This window comes from Nerophis ophidion, linkage group LG14, assembly GCF_033978795.1.
Source record: "Nerophis ophidion isolate RoL-2023_Sa linkage group LG14, RoL_Noph_v1.0, whole genome shotgun sequence".
Taxonomy (NCBI): domain Eukaryota; kingdom Metazoa; phylum Chordata; class Actinopteri; order Syngnathiformes; family Syngnathidae; genus Nerophis; species Nerophis ophidion.
The window spans coordinates 16483816-16504484 of record NC_084624.1 but is presented as its reverse complement, the minus strand read 5'-3'; the positions used below and the strand labels follow the sequence as shown (position 1 = coordinate 16504484).

General features: G+C 39.3%; 1 protein-coding gene across 1 annotated transcript in view; it reads right to left on the bottom strand.

Moving 5' to 3' along the window:
* Positions 1-2224: 2224 nt before the first annotated feature.
* Positions 2225-20669, bottom strand: part of zgc:56622 (uncharacterized protein LOC326033 homolog) — a 65235-nt gene continuing 46790 nt past the window's right edge. Inside the window, exons 5-9 of the mRNA XM_061919975.1 lie at positions 17193-17309; positions 12156-12268; positions 8634-8721; positions 5525-5608; positions 2225-2519 (exon numbers count right to left, since the gene is read on the bottom strand). Coding sequence (XP_061775959.1) covers positions 2451-2519; positions 5525-5608; positions 8634-8721; positions 12156-12268; positions 17193-17309 — 471 coding nt within the window. The 3' untranslated portion in view covers positions 2225-2450. The remainder of the gene's footprint in view (positions 2520-5524; positions 5609-8633; positions 8722-12155; positions 12269-17192; positions 17310-20669) is intronic.

The window sequence follows — 20669 nt, the reverse complement described above, 5'->3', positions numbered from 1 at the left end:
ACTTCCAAAGACATGCACCTGGGGATAGGTTGATTGGCAACACTAAATTGGCCCTAGTGTGTGAATGTGAGTGTGAATGTTGTCTGTCTATCTGTGTTGGCCCTGCGATGAGGTGGCGACTTGTCCAGGGTGTACCCCGCCTTCCGTCCGATTGTTGCTGAGATAGGCGCCAGCGCCCCCCCGCGCACACTTGGGCACACCTGGAACACACTGTCATTAACTTCGATCCACAGCGTCCCAAACATGCTCAGTAGGTGACGTGTCCGGTGAGTATGCAGGCCATGCAGGAACTGGGATGTTTCGGTCTTCAGGAATTGTGTACAGATCCTTGCAACATGAGGTGATGGCCCCGAGTGAATGGGGCAACAATGGGCCTGAGGATCTCGTCACGGTATCTCTGTGCATTCAAAATGCCAACAATAAACTGCACTTATGTTCGTTGTGCGTTTGTTGTCCGTAACATACTCCTGCCCGTACCACAACCCCACCCCCACCATGGGCCACTCCATTCACAACGTTAACATCAGCAAAGCGCTCTCCCACACGACGCCACCCATGCTGTCTGGCATCTGCCTTGAACAGTGATTCATCCTTGAGGAGAACACCTCTCCAGCGTGCCAGATGCCATGGTATGTGAGCATTTGCCTGCTCAAGTCGGTTAAGATGACAAACTGCAGTCAGGTCGAGATCCCAATGAGGACGACGAGCATGTAGATGAGCTTCCCTGAGACGGTTTCTCACAGTTTGTGCAGATATTCTTTGGATGGGCAAACATAAAATTTGTGAAACATCTTTTTGAGTTTGTGAAACATTTTTGTGTTTGTGAAACATAATTTTGAGTTTGTGAAATATTTTTGTTTTTGTGAAAGATTTTTTTTGTGTTTGTGAAATTTTTTTGAGTTTGTGAAACACTTTTTGTGAGTTTGTAAAAAATGTTGGAGTTTGTGAAACATGTTTGGGTTTATGAAACATTTTTTTGAGTTTGTGAAACTATTTTTGAGTTTGTGAAACTTTTTGGAGTTTGTGAAACATTTTTTGGAGTTGTGGAGTTTTGGCAGTAATTTCACTCCATATTTTATTTCGTCGGTCCTTTTCACTTGTCCAGTGATTACAGACTGTGTCCAGGTTGATGACCTTGTCTGATTTTTGCTTGGCTTTTATTCAGCTGGTCCAAATGTGTCACTTTAGACAGTTTCTGGGTGTTGTTGAGATAGATACAATTCATCAAACTGAAGCATTTTTGAACAATCTGCACTTGATGCCTTGAATGTAGCAGAAATATTCACAGTCTACAGCCACCATATCTGAAAATGTGCTAATTGATTTTTGTGTATGTTTTTGTTTCATGATGTACTTGAATTCAACACATTCACTGTTCATGTCTTTTATGTCTGTTGGGTGGAGAATGACCTCATCATTTTTGGATGTATTTGGAGTATCCATACTCAAACTTTATGTCATCAGCTGATGAAAAAGTTGGCAGTTAATAAGTCTGACACAACATACTTGCTTAAGGGGTGGGGTTGTGAAGCATTTGTGATTAAGGGCTAACAAATAAACTTTGATTGATTGATTGATTGATTTTTCAGAGCTTTATAGAGGAGTTCAGGATTTTTTATGTTTTGTGAAACGCTAATTGTCAAGTCGTATTCATAATGCTGACAACAGGTGCTATTTTCAACTGCCACAATCAAGGTAGATATTACTAGTTTATATCACATTCATGAAAAGAAGAGCATGGAACGCCACAATCCACCGAGATGTGATTCTGTGTTTTTTTGTTTTGTAAGTAAAAAACAATCTGAAAGAAATCACAGCCCCACTTTGCATTAACTCCATGTGCTTGGTCAAAGAGCTATGATACTAGACGTTTAGTTTCACCCCATTTTTTCTTCATCTAAATGGTAATATAAAAACATCCTAAGAGTCAACATCATAATGACAGCAGACATTGTACAGTGAGTGATGTTTTATTATTTTTGTTGGCTGTCATGAAGTCTGCAGTGAGAAATAATCAGCGATGTTGTGAAGAAAAAAAAGCAAATGTGATGTGTTTTTTAAATTAATGCACCGGCGAATGCCTAAAATAATCAAAATACGTTATTATTACGTTATTATGAATGTGTCAGTTACTACATGACATATATACTTACAGCGTGTATGTAAAACATTACTGGAGGTTTTTGGATGCTTTTTTAGAGCGTTTTGATAATACTAACAGTAATAATAATAGGACAATTTTATTTGTAAGCATTTGACATTCACAGTTACAAAGATACGTAAAAGTACAAAAAACAGGTATTGTATTTTTATTAACTTAATTATCATTTTTTTCTTCTCTGGTAGTAAATACTTTTCACATGCTTTTTGCTAATTACACATTTTAGAAACATTGTCTTCAAATACAGAATAATAAAGCCATAGGAAGAAACAAAAGCTTGATTTCCTTGTCAAGATGGTGACTGAAGTCCTCGTTTCAATCTTATCATGTCTTCCTCGGTCAGACTGAAGTCAAAGATCTGTGTAGCACAAGTTCGAAATCATTACTACAAAACCCAAAACCAGTGAAGTTTGCACGTTGTGTAAATCGTAAATAAAAACAGCATGCAATGATTTGTAAATCCTTTTTTAACTTATATTCGGTTGAATAGACTGCAAAGACAAGATATTTAATGTTGGAACTAAGAAACTTAATTTTTTTTTTGCAAATAATCATCTTAGAATTTAATGGCAGCACACATTGCAAAAAAGTTGGCACAGGGGCATTTTTACCACTGTGTTACATGGCCTTTCCTTTTAACAACCCTCAGTAAACGTTTCGGAACTTAGGAGAACATTTTTTTAAGCATTTCAGGTGAAATTCTTTCCCATTCTTGTTTGATGTACATCTTAAGTTGTTCAACAGTCTGGGGTCTCCGTTGTTGTATTTGACTCTTCATAATGCACCACACATTTTCAATGAGACGTAGGTCTGGACTACAGGCAGGCCAGTCTAGTACAGGCACTCTTTTATTACGAAGTAACACGTGCAGAATGTGGCATGGCGTTTTCTTGCGAAAATAAGCAGGGGCGTCCATGAAAAAGACATTGCTTGGATGGCAACATACTGTATGTTGCTCTAAAACCTGTATGTACCTTTCAGCATTAATGGTGCCTTCACAGATGTATAAGTTACTCATGCTTTGGGCACTAATACACCCCCATACCATCACAGATGCTGGCTTTTGAACTTTGCGCCAATAATAGTCCGGAAGGTTATTTTCCGCTTTAATCAGGAGGTCACAATTTCAAATGTGGTTTCGTCAGACCACGGACACTTTTCTACTCTTAGATGAACTTGGGCCCAGCGAAGCTGGCTGCGTTTCTGGGTGTTGTTGATAAATGGCTTTGGCTTTGCATAGGAGAGTTTTAACTTGCACTTACAGATATAATGACGAACTGTTGTTACTGACATGGGATTTCTGAAGTGTTCCTGAACCCATGTGGTAATATACAAACCCCGTTTCCATATGAGTTGGGGAATTGTGTAACATGTAAATATAAATGGAATACAATGATTTGCAAATAGTTTTCAACCCATATTCAGTTGAATATGCTACAAAGACAACATATTTGATGTTCAAACTGATACATTTTTTTTTTTTTGCAAATAATCATTAATCTTCGAATTTGATGCCAGCAACACGTGACAAAGAAGTTGGGGAAGGTGGCAATAATTACTGATAAAGTTGAGGAATGCTCATCAAACACTTATTTGGAACATCCCACAGGTGTGCAGACTAATTGGGAACAGCTGGGTGCCATGATTGGGTATAAAAGCAGCTTCTATGAAATGCTAAGTAATTCACAAGCGAGGATGGGGCGAGGGTCACCACTTTGTAAGCAATTTGTCGAACAGTTTTAGAACAACATTTCTCAATGAGCTATTGCAAGGAATTTAGGGATTTTACCATCTACGGTCCGTTAAATCATCAAAAAGTTTAGAGAATCTGGAGAAAACACTGCACGTAAGCATCAAAAACCGACATCAGTGTGTAAAGGATATCACCACATGGGCTCAGGAACACTTCATAAAACCACTGTCAGTAACTACAGTTGGTTGCTGCATCTGTAAGTACAAGTTAAAACTCTACTATGCCAAGCCAAACCCATTTATCAACAATATCCTGAAACGCCGCCGGCTTGGCTGGGCCCGAGCTCACCTAAGATGGACTGATGCAAAGTGGAAAAGTGTTCTGTGGTCTGACGAGTCCACATTTCAAATTATATTCGAAAACAGAGGACGTGGTGTACTCCAGAACAAAGAGGAAAATAACCATTCGGATTGTTATAGGCGCAAAGTTCAAAAGCCAGCATCTGTGATGGTATGTGGGTGTATTAGTGCCCAAGGCATGGGTAACTTACACATCTGTGAAGGCACCATTAATGCTGAAAGGTCCATACAGGTTTTGGAGCAACATATGTGGTCATCCAAGCAACGTAATCATGGACGCCCCTGCTTATTTCAGCAAGACATGTGTTACAAAAGTGTGGCTTTGTAAAAAAAGAGTGCGGGTACTTTCCTGGCCCGCCTGCAGTCCAGACCTGTCTCCCATCGAAAATGTGGGTCGCATTATGAAGCGTAAAATACGACTGTTGAACGACTGAAGCTCTTCATAAAACAAGAAAGAGAAAGAATTCCACTTTCAAATCTTCAACAATTAGTTTCCTCGGTTCCCAAATGTTTATTGAGTGTTGTTATGGAAAAGGTGATGTAACACAGTGGTGAACATGCCCTTTCCCAACTACTTTGGCACGTGTTGCAGCCTTGAAATTCGAAGTAATTATTATTTGCAAAAAAATAAAATAAAGTTTATGAGTTTAAATATCAAATATCTTGTCTTTGTAGTGCATTCAATTGAATATGGGTTGGAAATGACTTGTATTCCGTTTATATTTACATCCAACACAAATTCCCAACTCATATGGAAACGGGGTTTGTACTTTACACACTGATGTCACTTTTTGTTGCAATACCGCCCACGAGATTGAAGGTCACGAGTAATTAATGTTGGTTTTCGGCCTTGCCGCTTACATGCAGTGTTTTCTCTAGATTTTCTGAACCTTTTGATGATTTTACGGTGAAATTATATGGTGAAAATCCTAAATTCCTTGCAATAGCTGGTTGAGAAATGTTGTTCTTAAACTGTTCAACAATTTGCTCACGCATTTGTTCACAAAGTAGTGACCCTCGCCCCATCCTTGTTTGTGAATTACATATAATTTCATGTAAGCCTTTTATACCCAATCATGGCAGCCACCTGTTCCCAATTAGCCTTTTCACCTGTGGGATGTTCCAAATAAGTAATTGATGAGCATTCCTCAGAACATTGTTAAAATACAACTCTGCATTGTTTCAGTCTTCTTTTGATCACTGTAAACAATGTAGTAGATTCCTGGAGTATGCACAACCTTCACTTTCTAACAGATTAACAAAACAACACATCATATAAAAAATGTTTGTAGTAAAAGTCAATCACTATACCTTCGTGTTTTCAAGAATATGATGAGACTTGTCACTCTTAGGAATTACTGCAATACCTTGTTGTACATGATACCTCAGAAGTACCTGGAAGAATACATGTTCACATGTCAGTACGGGTGTCTTGATATGATGGTAATAGTGGATATTGGTATGATATTAAAAAAACAAATATGGGATGATATGTGCTGGCGTGTAAAATGTGAATTATATATATGTATATATATATATATATATATATATATATATATATATATATATATATATATATATATATATATATATATATATATATATATATATATATATATACAGTGGGGCAAAAAAGTATTTAGTCAGCCACCGATTGTGCAAGTTCTCCCACTTAAAATGATGACAGAAGTCTGTAATTTTCGTAATAGGTACACTTCAACTGTGAGAGACAGAATGTGAAAAATAATACAGGAATTCACATTGTAGGCATTTTAAAGAATTTATTTGTAAATTATAGTGGAAAATAACCATTCAAAGCTCTCACTAATGGAAGAAGGTTTTGGCTGAAAATCTCACGATACATGGCCCCATTCATTCTTTCCGTAACACGGATCAATCATCCTGTCCCCTTAGTTTCCACCCCCATGCTTCACAGTAGGTAACGTGTTCTTGCGATGCAACTCCGTATTCTTCTTCCTCCAAACACGACGAGTTGAGTTTATACCAAAAAGTTATATTTTGGTTTCATCTGACCACATGACATTCTCATAATCCTCTGCTGTATCATCCATGTATCCATTTTGGTATAAACTCAACTCGTCGTGTTTGGAGGAAGAAGAATACTGAGTTGCATCCCAAGAACACCAAACCTACTGTGAAGCATGGGGGTGGAAACATCATGCTTTGGGGCTGTTTTTCTGCTAAGGGGACAGGACGATTGATCCGTGTTAAGGAAAGAATGAATGGGGCCATGTATCGTTAGATTTTGAGCCAAAACCTCCTTCCATCAGTGAGAGCTTTGAATGGTTGACCAAATACTTATTTTTCACCATTATTCACAAATAAAAAAATTTAAATTCCTACAATGTGAATTTTTGGATTTTTTTTTCACATTCTGTCTCTCACAGTTGAAGTGTACCTATGATGGAAATTACAGACCTCTGTCATCATTTTAAGGCGGGAGAACTTGCACAATCGGTGGCTGACTAAATACTTTTTTCCCCACTGTAATTGGTGTTTATATGTTTATATATATATATATATATATATATATATAGATGGCAGCATGGGGGTACAGGGGTTAGTGCACATGCCTCACAATAGGTGCAATCCCCTCTTTCTGCGTGGGGTTTGCATGTGCCTCCCGGCACTCACGCAGTTATATATATATATATATATATACAGTGGGGCAAAATGGTATTTAGTCAGCCACCGATTGTGCAAGTTCTCCCACTTAAAATGATGACAGGTCTGTAATTTTCATCATAGGTACACTTCAACTGTGAGAGACAGAATAAAAAAAAAAAACATGAATTCACATTGTAGGAATTTAAATAATTTATTTGTAAATTATGGTGGAAAATAAGTATTTGGTCAATAACAAAAATTTAACTCAATACTTTGTAATATAACCTTTCTTGGCAATAACAGAGGTCAAACGATTACTATAGGTCTTTACCAGGTTTGCACACACAGTAGCTGGTATTTTGGCCCATTCCTCTATGCAGATCTTCTCGAGAGCAGTGATGTTTTGGGGCTGTCGCCGAACAACACGGACTTTCAACTCTCTCCACAGATTTTCTATGGTTTGAGGTCTGGAGACTGGCTAGGCCACTTCAGGACTTTCAATTGCTTCTTACGGAGCCATTCCTTCATTACCCGGGCGGTGTGTTTGGGATCATTGTCATGCTGGAAGACCCAGCCACATTTCATTTTCAAAGCTCTCACTGATGGACGGAGGTTTTGGCTCAAAATCTCACGATACATGGCTCCATTCATTCTTTCCTTAACACGGATCAGTCGTCCTGTCCCCTTAGCAGAAAAACAGTCCCAAAGCATGATGTTTCCACCCCCATGCTTCACAGTAGCTATGGTGTTCTTGGGATGCAACTCAGTATTCTTTTTCCTCCAAACACGACGAGTTGAGTTTATACCAAAAAGTTCTATTTTGTTTTCATCTGATCACATGACATTCTCCCAATCCTCTGCTGTACCATCCATGTGCTCTCTGGCAAACTTCAGACGGGCCTGGACATGCAGGATTTGATTCCCTGTCGGCGTAGTGTGTTACTGATGGTAACTTTTGTTACTTTGGTCCCAGCTCTCTGCAGGTCATTCACCAGGTCCCCCCGTGTGGTTGTGGGATTTTTGCTCACCATTCTCATGATCATTTTGACCCCACGGAATGAGATCTTGCGTGGAGCCCCAGATCGAGGGAGATTATTTGTGGTCTTGTATGTCTTCCATTTTCTGATAATGGCTCCCACAGTTGATTTTTTCACACCAAGCTGCTTGCCTATTGTAGATTCACTCTTCCCAGTCTGGTGTAGGTCTCCAATTATTTTCCTGGTGTCCTTTGGTCTTGGCCATAGTGGAGTTTGGAGTCTGACTGTTTGCGGCTGTGGACAGGTGTCTTTTATACAGATAACGAGTTCAAACAGGTTCCATTAATACAGGTAACGAGTGGAGGACAGAAGAGCTTCTTAAAGAAGAAGTTACAGGTCTGTGAGAGCCAGAGATCTTCAATGTTTGAAGTGACCAAAGACCTATTTTCCACCATAATTTACAAATAAATTCTTTAAAATTCCTACAATGTGAGTTTCTGGATTTGTGTACCTATGATGAAAATTACAGACCTCTGTCATCATTTTAAGTGGGAGAACTTGCACAATCAGTGGCTGACTAAATACTATTTTGCCCCACTGTATATATATATATACTGCGTGAGTGCCGGGAGGGAACTCACACAGTCATGGTACAAAATGCAAACTCCACACAGAAAGAGGGGATTGCACTTATTGTGAGGAATGTGCACTAACCCCTGTACCACCATGCCGCCATAAATATATATATATATATATATATATATATATATATATATATATATACATCCTCCATCCCGTGCACACACTCAGCTCACCTCTGCTGGGCTGCGTTTGTGATTCTTGGCGATGTCGACGATGAACGAGTCCTGCAGGAGCTTATTGGGATCAGAACATTCTCTGAGTCTGAGGGGGAAAAAAACGGTCCAACACTTAAGAAAAAATATGCCTGAATTGAAAGATATTAACAACAAAAATCAAGAGATGAGAAACACTCAAAGAAAGTAAGTAAATTGTATTTATAAAGCGCTTTTCACAGATAAAATCACAAAGCGCTGTACATCGGTGAAGTAAAACAACAATTAAATTAAAACAACAGGGGCAACATCCTTAAAAGGATACAAAGTGGATTAGAATTGATAGTTAAAAAGTGCAATAACTAAATATTTACTAAAAAGAGAAGTTTCAAATGTTTCCTAAATATGTCAACACAGTCAAGATCAATGAGGGATTGGTGCACGTTCTTCCAGAGTCTGGTAGATATAGCCTGGAATGACAGGTCTCCACAGGTTTTAAAACAAGTTTTGGGGATCTTTAGAAGACCCTGGCTTTAAGACCAGAGGCTGTGCCCTGAAGGGTAGGGGCATAGCAAGTCAGTGATGTACTGAAGGGCCCCACCATGCATTGCACGGAAAGTCAGGACAAAAATCTAAAACTCAATGCGGAATTTGACTGGAAGCCAAAGAAGACTGGATGAAATTGGGGTGATATGGGCTGTTCTGGTTGGCAGTTTGTACCGTCTGAAGACTTTTTGCATTGATTTGTTGAGAAGAGTGAAGTGATAATTGCAATAGTCAATATGAGATGAAATTAACGATTAATGATCATTTCGATATCCAATTTTCACAGCAAATTTCTCACTTTGGAAATATTTCTGGGGTGATAAAAACAGTTTTTGGTCAGTTGATGACAGTGACCCTCCAAAGACATTGACTGATCAAACACAACCCCAAGGTTTCTGAGTCTGCTTTTAACAGACGCACACAGAGCACCAAGGGAGTTCTTGATCAAGGGGATCTTTTTACCGGGAGAAATGTTCAATTTCTGGTTCAAGTTCCAAACAACAAGATAATATTTATAACCCTTCACAGTAGCATTAAAAATACAGTATTACTTCATTTTTACTTTGTATTGTGTTCTGAAAAAAAAAAACATTTTATTGACATCATTACCTCATTGTAGAATCAATGTTTATCTTTTCATCCATTCATTTTCTATAGTGCCTATCCTCACTTGAATAACAGGTCAGCTGAGTGTATCCCAGCTGACTTCTGGCAAGAGGCGAGGTAAACCTCAGACTGGTCACACTTCGAGACAAACGTTCCCACTTGCGTTCAGAAAACAATTTAGTTTCATTATTTATTATTTTATTTTTGTATTTTTTTCGTATTATTTTATTTTTATAATTGTATTTATTTTATATTATGTATTATTCATTTTATTGTTTATTATATTTTATTATATATATTACAATTTAGATTTAACAATTTAGATTTAACAATCCAGTTAACCAAACATGACTATGTTTAAACTGTGGGAAGAAATCGGAGTACCAAGCAAGAACCCACACAAGTGCAAACTGCACACAGAGATTCGAACCAGATATCCAGCCTTTGTGGCCAACATGCTAACCATTTTGTCCTTCTACTGCACTAGTAATGCTGTATCCATCCATCCATTTTCTACCGCTTATTCCCTTTCGGGGTCGCGGGGGGCGCTGGCGCCTATCTCAGCTACAATCGGGCGGAAGGCAGGGTACACCCTGGACAAGTCGCCACCTCATCGCAGGGCCAACAGAGATAGACAGACAACATTCACACTCACATTCACACACTAGGGCCAATTTAGTGTTGCCAATCAACCTATCCCCAGGTGCATGTCTTTAGTAATGCTGTATTTATTTTTGAAATACACATAACAGCAGCAGTACCTGCTGTAAAGTACGTATTTTTGCCACTAGAGGGTGCCCTTGCACTATAGTAAAAGTCATGCTTAGCCAGCAATTCAAAGTTTACATAACATTTAATAAACTACAGTAGGATCAAATTGCTATATATTATTTATTGTTTTAGTTCATGATTCAGACATGGTAAAGAAAGGAAATGATAAAAGGGTTCAATAAATATACATGATAAAAGTACAAATGTTAAAAGCACTCAAAGTAAAGATTGTCAAGATAATTCATGTAAATAAGTTCAACAGTTACTTAATAGATTTGATTTAATGTATTTTTTAAATTATTTCTGTTTGATTTATTTTCACAGCTTTTACAGAGTTGACACAGACAAATAAGGGAATAAAGAATGCCAGATGGCCAACTGGTAAGACCAATAGATATTTAGTTGTGATTTCACATGTTTTTGGCCACGCAGAATTGGGGGAAATAGTCATTGTTTTCTCTATTCGTTGACAGTCTTGGAATAAAAAGATGTATGGAAACGACAATTGTGTGTTATAGCACACATTTACTTTTGTGCACATTCATTTTTGTACATTTATTATATTTTTTTAAATTAATCCCTGTGATAGACAATGAATTAAAGTGCATTATTACGAGTCAGTGGTGAAAGTTAGTGACTTGCTGTTTTTTTCCGGTCTAACTACATCTTAAGTTCTTTCAAACAAGTCCCTGATTGTATATGCGTGCAAAGTGTACTTGTGTTAAGAACATGTGCGTAAATTGTGAGATACTAAATGACACTGTGGTGAATTATAAAATGTACCATTTTCTTTTATGATCGTGATCTAGCTTGTGTTTGTATTTGGTCGCAGAAAAATTTCGAGGATGATTATACTAAGGTCAAAAGTGCACATGTCCATCACAAGCTCTCCAGAGAGTGGTGGCTCACGCCCCCAGGAAATTGGAATCCTACAGGAATGCAGGTTCGGATTTTAGGAGGACGTGAAAACATTTGGTAGAAAGCCCTCACAAGTAGGAGTAGAGGATAGAGGTCAGAGGTCACTCAACTCAAACCGATCACACCTAGAACAACAAGGAGTAACTGTCTTTGTGTAAAAGGTATTTAAGGACAGTTGTCCAAGAAGACAGCAGAAGAGTAATCAGGCCCATTATTTTTCTCCTGGAAACTGGAGTTTCAGTTTGAGGCTCGCTGAAACAAATAAAGCTTTTTGTTCAACGAATCCTCGTTGCCGTCTTCTTGGCTCATCACCCATCATACGACCAACAAATATACAACAAAACTTTTTCCCCAGTACATGCACTGCTGCACTAACTTAGTGCGATAAAGTATTTTGTTACACACCAGCAAGAGGCACTCATTGTTGCTGAAATTCTTCTTTTTTGCCATCTTGCTCATTATCTTTGTGTTTTGTGACGGTGTAGCATGGGGAATCTCAGGTGCATGGCTAATTGAAATATAATTAGCGTAATTAATGACCAAGTGCCGAGCCACTTCAACTTGTGCCTTCGATTCCAAGTGGTTTGGGATGTACGAAAGAAATGTGCTTGCATAGAATTGTATGTTGCATTGCATAGCGATTTTTTTTTTACGTGAGTGTGACAAATGTGTTTTTGACATGAAGTAAATATGAAAACTTACAGTCGTGGTGTTCTTGCAGGCAAGCCAAAGGGTCGGCAGGCTATGAGAACAATATTTGTGCCTTTACAGAACTTGATCAGTTCTTCCTGGGTCAGGTAAGGATGAAGCTCCACCTAACCATGCACACAAATTGATTTGTATCTCTTTTGATAACTTCACTTTGTTATATTCATTGCTTTGGTCATTATTTGTTGTAAAAATGCAAAAAAAAACCAGTTTGAACTTTAAAGTTGATTTTAAATGCAATTGTAATACTTTAACAGTAGCAGGTCAAATATTATACATTATATTTCTTCAATAAATTAAAAGAAAACTACAAGAATGTTCTCTTCTCTCACGCACGACAAAGGGTCAGGGATACATCTAAAGCAAACAATAAATAATACATAATAAAAATAAATAATCAAACAAAAAAAAGTGCCATCTTCCACATGATGGGTTTAAATTGTTTAAATTGTAAATAAAAAAAGAAAATACAATAATTTAAAACTCCTTTTCAACCCATATTCAATTGAATAGACTACGAAAAACTTAACGTTCAAACTGGTAAACTTTGTTATTTTTTGCAAATATTAGCTCATTTGGAATTTGATGCCTGCAACAAGTTTCAAAAAAAGCTGGCACAAGTGGCAAAAAAGACTGAGAAAATTGAGGAATGCTCTTTAAACACTTATTTGGAAAACCACACAGGTGAACAGGCTAATTGGGAACAGGTGGGTGCCATGATTGGGTATTTGATATCCCGATTTTACAGCACCATTATAAAGTGGTGAAAGTTAGTGACTTGCTAGAGCAGCTTCCATGAAATGCTCAGTCATTCACAAACAAGGATGGGAAGAGGATCACCACTTTGTGAACAAATGCATGAGCAAATAGTCGAACAGTTTAAGAACAACATTTCTCAATGAGCTATTGCAAATAATTTAGGGATTTCACCATCTAAGGTCCGTATTATCATCAAAAGGTTCAGAAAATCTGGGGTAATCACTTCATGTAAGGGATGACATTACGACCCTTCGATCCCACTGCATCAAAAACCGACATCAGTTTGTAAAGTATTTGATCACATTGGCTCAGGAACGCTTCAAAAAACCACTGTCAGTAACTAAAGTTTGTCGCCACATCTGTAAGTTCAAGTTAAAACTATACTATGCAAAGCGAAAGCCATTTATCAACAACACCCAGAAACGCCGCTGGCTTAGGTGGGCCCGAGCTCATGTAAGATGGACTGATACAAAGTGGAATAGTGTTCTGTGGTCTGACGAATCCACTTTTCAAATAGATTTGGGAACTGTGAATGTCATGTCCTCTGGACCAAAGAAGGAAATAACCAACCGGGCTGTTTGAGGCACAAAGTTCAAAGTTTTATTTCCAAGCCGCTGTGGTAGCTGCTGTTGACAAGAGCTCTGTGCTCTTGTGTCACCCTTTTTGTGTTTCCCTCTTGTGTTCACGTAATATATCCATCCATCCCCATCCATTTTCTACCGCTTATTCCCTTTTGGGGTCGCGGGGGGCGCTGGCGCCTATCTCAGCTACAATCGGGCGGAAGGCGGGGTACACCCTGGACAAGTCGCCACCTCATCGCAGGGCCAACACAGATAGACAGACAACATTCACACTCACATTCACATTCACACTCTAGGGCCAATTTAGTGTTGCCAATCAACCTATCCCTAGGTGCATGTCTTTGGAAGCGTGAGGAAGCTGGAGTACCCGGAGGGAACCCACGCATTCACGGGGAGAACATGCAAACTCCACACAGAAAGATCCCGAGCCTGGATTTGAACCCAGGACTGCAGGACCTTCGTATTGTGAGGCAGACGCACTAACCCCTTTACCACCGTGAAGCCCGTAATATATATATATATATATATATATATATATATATATATACATATATATATATATATATATATACAAACCCTGTTTCCATATGAGTTGGGAAATTGTGTTAGAAGTAAATATAAACAGAATACTATGATTTGCAAATCATTTTCTACCCATATTCATTTGAATATGCTACAAAGACAACATATTTGATATTCAAACTGATAAACATTTTTTTTTGTGCAAATAATCTTTAACTTTACAATTTGATGCCAGCAACACATGACAAAGAAGTTGGGAAAGGTGGCAATAAATACTGATAATGCTCATAAAACACTTATTTGGAACATCCCACAGGTGTGCAAGCTAATTGGGAATAGGTGGGTGCCCTGATTGGGTATAAAAGCAGCTTCCATGAAATGTTTAGTAATTCATAAAAACAAGGATGGAGCGAGGGTCAGCAAGTAAGCAAATTGTCGAACAGTTTTAGAACAACATTTCTCAACGAGCTATTGCAAGGAATTTAGGGATTTTACCATCTACGGTATGTAAAATCATCAAAAGGTTCAGAAAATCTGGAGAAATCACTGCGCGTAAGCGATGATATTACAGACCTTTGAACCCTCAGGCGGTACTGCATCAAAAACCGACATCAAAGGATATCCCCACAAGGGCTCAGGAACACTTCATAAACCACTGTCAGTAACTACAGTTGGTTGCTACATCTGTAAGTGCAAGTTAAAACTCTACTATGCAAAGCAAAACCCATTTATCAACAACAGCTCATCCAAGATGGACTGATGCAAAGTGGAAAAGTGTTCTGTGGTCTGACGAGTCCACATTTCAAATGATATTTGGCAACTGTGGACGTGGTGTCCTCCGGAACTAAGAGGAAAATAACCATCCGGATTGTTATAATAGGCGCGAAGTTCAAAAGCCAGCATCTGTGATGGTACGGGGGTGTATTAGTGCCCAAGGCATGGGTAACTTACACATCTGTGAAGGCACCATTAATGCTGAATGGTCCATACTGGTTTTGGAGCAACATATGTTGTCATCCAAGCAACGTTATCATGGACGCCCCTGCTTATTTCAGCAAGACAATGCCAAGCCAAGTGTTACAACAGCGTGGTTTCGTAGTAAAAGAGTGCGGGTACTTTCCTGGCCCGCCTGCAGTCCAGACCTGTCTCCCATCGAAAATGTGTGGCGCATTATGAAGCGTAAAATACGACAGCGGAGACCCCGGACTGTTGAACGACTGAAGCTCTACATAAAACAAGAATGAGAAAGAATTCCACTTTCAAAGCTTCAAAAATTAGTTTCCTCAGTTCCCAAATGTTTATTGAGTGTTGTTAAAAGAAAAGGTGATGTAACACATTGGTGAACATGCCCTTTCACAACTACTTTGGCACATGTTGCAGCCATGAAATTCTAAATTATTATTTGCAAAAAAAAAATTAAGTTTACGAGTTTGAACATCAAATATCTTGTCTTTGTAGTGCATTCATCTGAATATGGGTCGAAAAGGATTTGCACATTTTTTTATTCCATTTATATTTACATCCAACACAATTTCCCAACTCATATGGAAACGGGGTTTGTATATATATATATATATATATATATATATATATATATATATATATATATATATATATATATATACATATATACATACATACATATATATATATATATATATATATATATATATTAGTTATTTTTCCCTTGGCCTCAGTCTGGACCCCCTCTCCAGAAGCCAAGACTTAGATCAAATTTATCCAACCTCCCCACTCCCCCCTTTTACCTGTATCTCAGTGTTTTTTGTAAGGGCCGCCGGAAGTTGTCGGACCCGTCAGCGATCCCGTTCCGTCTTCCTGTAATGTTTGTCTGATCTTGAATGGGATTTTGCAGAAAATTTTAATTTCCCCTCGGGGATTAATACATTATTTCTGATTCTGATTCTGAAAAGCCAGAATCTGTGATTTAGTGCCCAAGGCATGGGTAACTTAAAGCACCATTAATGCTGAAAGGTACAGTACATTCAGGTTTTGGAGCAACATATGTTGCCATCCATGCAACGTTTTTTTCATGGACATCCCGGCTTATTTCAGCAAGACAATGCCAAGCCGTGTTACAACAGCATGGCTTTGTAGTAAAAGAGTGCGCGTACTAAACTGGCCTGCCTGTAGTCCAGAACTTTCTTCCATTGAAAATGTGTGGCGCGATGTGAAGCCTAAAATACCACAAGTGAGACCCCCAACTTAAGCTGTACATCAAGCAAGAATGGGTAATAATTCCATCTGAAAAGCTTAAAAAATTGGTCTCTTCAGTTCCCAAACGTTTACTGAGTGTTATTAAAAGGAAAGGTGATGTAACACAATGGTAAAAATGCCCCTGTGCCAACTTTTTTGTAATGTGTTGCTGCCATTAAATTCCAAGTTAATGATTATTTGCAAAACAAAATAAGTTTCTCTGTTCAAACATTACATGTCTTGTATTTTTTGTGTATTCATTTGAATATTGTCATGGTCCGTTACGCGGGTCATGGCAATATTTATGTTTGGTAGTTTTTCTCTGTTAGTCTGTTTCCTGGTTGCACCCTCTTTCCCTGTTTACTGTTGGTTTCCTTGGGCACTGATTCTCCTCACCCGTCTTAGTTTTGCAATAAGTGTTCCCACCAGGTGTTTTGGGTTAATCACCTCCATTTATAGTTTCCTGGCACCCAGCAATAGTTGCTGGTTCAATGTTTGCTATATGCAACATTTGCGTTTCTCCTGTTTTCTCTCCTCGCATCTAGTGTTCTTTGTACAGTCTAGCCTTCCTTGTTTTTCACCCTTGGGGACATTTTGGTTTTGCTTAGCTCCACACTTGTTAGCGTCCTCAGTTTGAATTTTTGATTCTGGTTGATATTTATTAAAAGACTCAGTCTTACCTCCACGCCACTCCTGCTTGCTTCCTGCGTCGCTAAGGAACACAACAATCGCAGCCATGCGCCCACGAAGACGCAACAGAATATAAGTTGAAAAGGATTTGCAAATCATTGTATTTTGTTTTCATTTCAACGTGCCAACTTCACTGGTTTTGGGTTTTGTAGAAAAAATAACAGTTTTTACTTGGATTAGCTCTTATGAGATGAATATGTCTTAATAATGGTTATAATATTTGTTGATTTGTAATATGCATACAGTTATGATTAAAATACTGTACCTGATTGACAGCAGGAGGAATTTTGCAAATATGAAGAAGTTTGTTCAACTGCATGATGTTGAAGTTGGAAACTCCAATGTTCTTAACTTTCGCTGAAGCCTGCAGTGCTTCCATGGCCTGCAGTATAATTAGGAACACAGCAGAAACACATTAGTACAGATTAACTTAGTACTTGCGGCGTGGCAGCAACTTTAGGGTTCCGGGTTCGATCTCCGCTACCGCCGTCCAAGTCACTGGCGTTGTGCTCTTGGGCAAGACACTTTACCCAACTGCTCCCAGTGCCACCCACACTGGTTTAAATGTAACTTAAATCATGGTTTTCACGATGTAAAGCAATTTGAATCACTAGAGAAAAGCGCTATATAAATGTAATTCACTTCACAGTATTACATATATTCGTACACATTACACTACATGACATAAAAGTACACATTACATTGTACATCTCACAATAAGGTAGGATTTTATGGATGCTGGTGAGAGATGAGATTGTTGATTGCAATTACAACAAGGTTTACAAGCTTGCGGAATGAAACTTTGATCATTCCCTGATATTTTAGTAAGGATGACTAAAATATGGGCGAGTTTTCGAGGGTATAGAAATTATATGTTTAATAAATGTTAGGCATTATTAAACATTATCCACTATTGAATTTCAGTCATTGTTAAATGTTAATCATCATTACAAGTGATCATCATCAAATACGAATCGTTATAAAAGTTAATCATTATTTAATTTTAACCATTATTAAATGTTAACCATTACTAGACGTCAATAATTATCAAACGTAAATTATTATTAAATGTTAATCATTACTAATCAATCGTCAATCATTATTAAACGTCAATCATTATTAAACGTCAATCATTATTAAACATCAATCATTATTAAACATCAATCATTATTAAACGGGAACATTATCACCAAACCTATGCAAGCGTCAATATATACCTTGATGTTGCAGAAAAAAGACCATGTATTTTTTTAACCGATTTCCGAACTCTAAATGGGTGAATTTTGGCAAATAAACGCCTTTCTGTTTATCGGTCTTTTAGCGATGACGTCAGAACATGACGTCACTGAGGTAATACAGCCGCCATTTTCATTTTCACATTACAAACACCGGGTCTCAGCTCTGTTATTTTCCGTTTTTTCGACTATTTTTTGGAACCTTGGAGACATCATGCATCGTCGGTGTGTTGTCGGAGGGTGTAACAACACTGACAGGGAGGGATTCAAGTTGCACCACTGGCAAGAAATCTGCCGCCAGACCCCCATTGAATTTGCCAGAGTGTCTGCACATTTTACCGGCGATGCTAAGACAGAAATAGCACAGAGATGTATGGATAACCTGCAGATGCATTTGCAACGATTAAGTCAACGAAATCACAAAGGTGAGTTTTGTTGATGTTGTTGACTTATGTGCTAATCAGACATATTTGGTCACGGCATGACTGCCAGCTAATCGATGCTAACATGCTACGCTAATCGATGCTAACATGCTATTTACGCTAGCTGTATGTACATTTGAAACCAGATATCCACATTTAATACAAAACAAACACTTACCAATCGACGGGTTTAAGTTGCTCCAGTGTCACAAGATGCGAAAGTCCTGATCTTTTGGTTCGCACATTTTACCGGCGATGCTAATAAGGCAGCCATGCTATGGGCCACTTCATTAGGTACACCCATGCTATGGCCGAATAGCGTCAATAGCTATTCGCTCAATAGCTTCAATTTCTTCTTCAATTTTGTTTTCGCTATCTGCCTCCATACTCCGACCATCTGTGTAGGTGTACACCTAATATTGTGCATTTTCCTTATGCATCTCTAATCCCTCAAAATGTTTGCATCCCATCGTATCCAGGACCTTGGTAACAGACTCGGCCAATCAATGACTTGCTGGCTGGCGGACTGGCAAATGAGAGGAGAGGAGGGGCGGGACAAGGAGAGAGAAGAAAAACAACAAAAAAAAAGAGAGGAGAGATGGCGGCACCTGGAGAGCTCCGAGATTGACGAAGATTGGCTGACGGAGATTTGCGGTAGGAGTAACGATAAATAACAGTTTAGCTCTTAGTTCGTTTAACAGCAGCCTTGAAATTCCAGTGATCGGGTGTTTGGAGGCTGATATTGAGTGTATGGGCAGGTTGTTGAAGGGGCGGTGTGTTTTTGTGCTATAAGACAGTTGCAGCGGCCAGAAAGAAAAGGGAAAACCACCGGGTATTTTGGGAATGAACGTAATCGGAGGGCTCAAGGGTTTCCTGTCTGACTTCAAGGGTGTTAAGAAGCTTGACCGAGGTACTCTAAAGCCAGGCCATGCCAGCCTACGCCATATACTGGCAACTATGGAAGAAGAGGAACGGTGTGTAGGTCCAAACGAGTGGATCGGGTTTGTAAAAGTTGCAGGGAGGCGAGCGGTCACCATTCCCCCAATCGGTGAAAAGGTGATTGAAGGTCGCTGTAGGATACCACCCCGAGCAACATGCAAAGTGTTGGTTGAGGCATCTGCCAGGGCCAGTCTCCCACGTGGTCTACTGGTAGCCAATGTACTGGCCCAGGCTACTGAGGGGAAGGTCCCAGTGCGCGTGCTCAACTCGAGTGAGAAGACCATCACATTGTTCCCAAGGTGCAGAGTGGCAGAGTTGAGTAAACCCAATGTGATCGTACCAAGGGAAGTATTGTCCGTGGAGGAGGTGGATGGAGAAGTGTACGTGAGGAAGGTTAGTCGTGGGGAGGTCAAGTCGGTAGAGGGGGATGGATCATTGTATGTTCCGGTACATGCAAATCTCGAGGGCCTGACGTCACCACAGGTGCAGAAGTTGGACGATCTTCTCAGGAAACACAGGGATGTGTTCTCCGAGCATAAAAGTGATTTTGGGTACACTACCACGGTGACCCACCATATTCAGACTGGCGATGCAAGGCCAATTAAGCAAAGACACCGGCGTATACCTCCACACATATTTCAAGAGTTTAAGAGACACGTGCAAGACTTAGTCGCACAGGGGGCACTTAAGGAGAGCTGTAGCCCGTGGGCCTCCCCTGCGGTAATTGTCATTAAGCCAGACCAATCTGTACGGTTCTGTTGTGATTACCGTAAGCTAAATGGTGTTACATTGAAGGACGCCTACCCACTCCCGAGGGTTGAGGAGTCATTGGATGCCCTTGGAAAGGCAAAGCTTTTCTCGTCGCTAGATTTGACAGCAGGCTATTTTCAGGTGGCAGTCCATGTAGACGATCAGGAGAAAACAGCTGTTACTACACCATTTGGCCTATACCAGTGGACTAGAATGCCTTTTGGTCTTTGCAATGCCCCTGCCACATTTCAAAGGCTGATGGAGGTAGTCCTACGTGATCTGGTATTTGACGTGTTGCTGATATACCTGGACGATGTCCTGGTGTTTTCTAACGACTTCGATAGCCACTGCGAGAAACTGGACCTAGTGTTCAGTCGTCTGAAGGAACATGGGCTG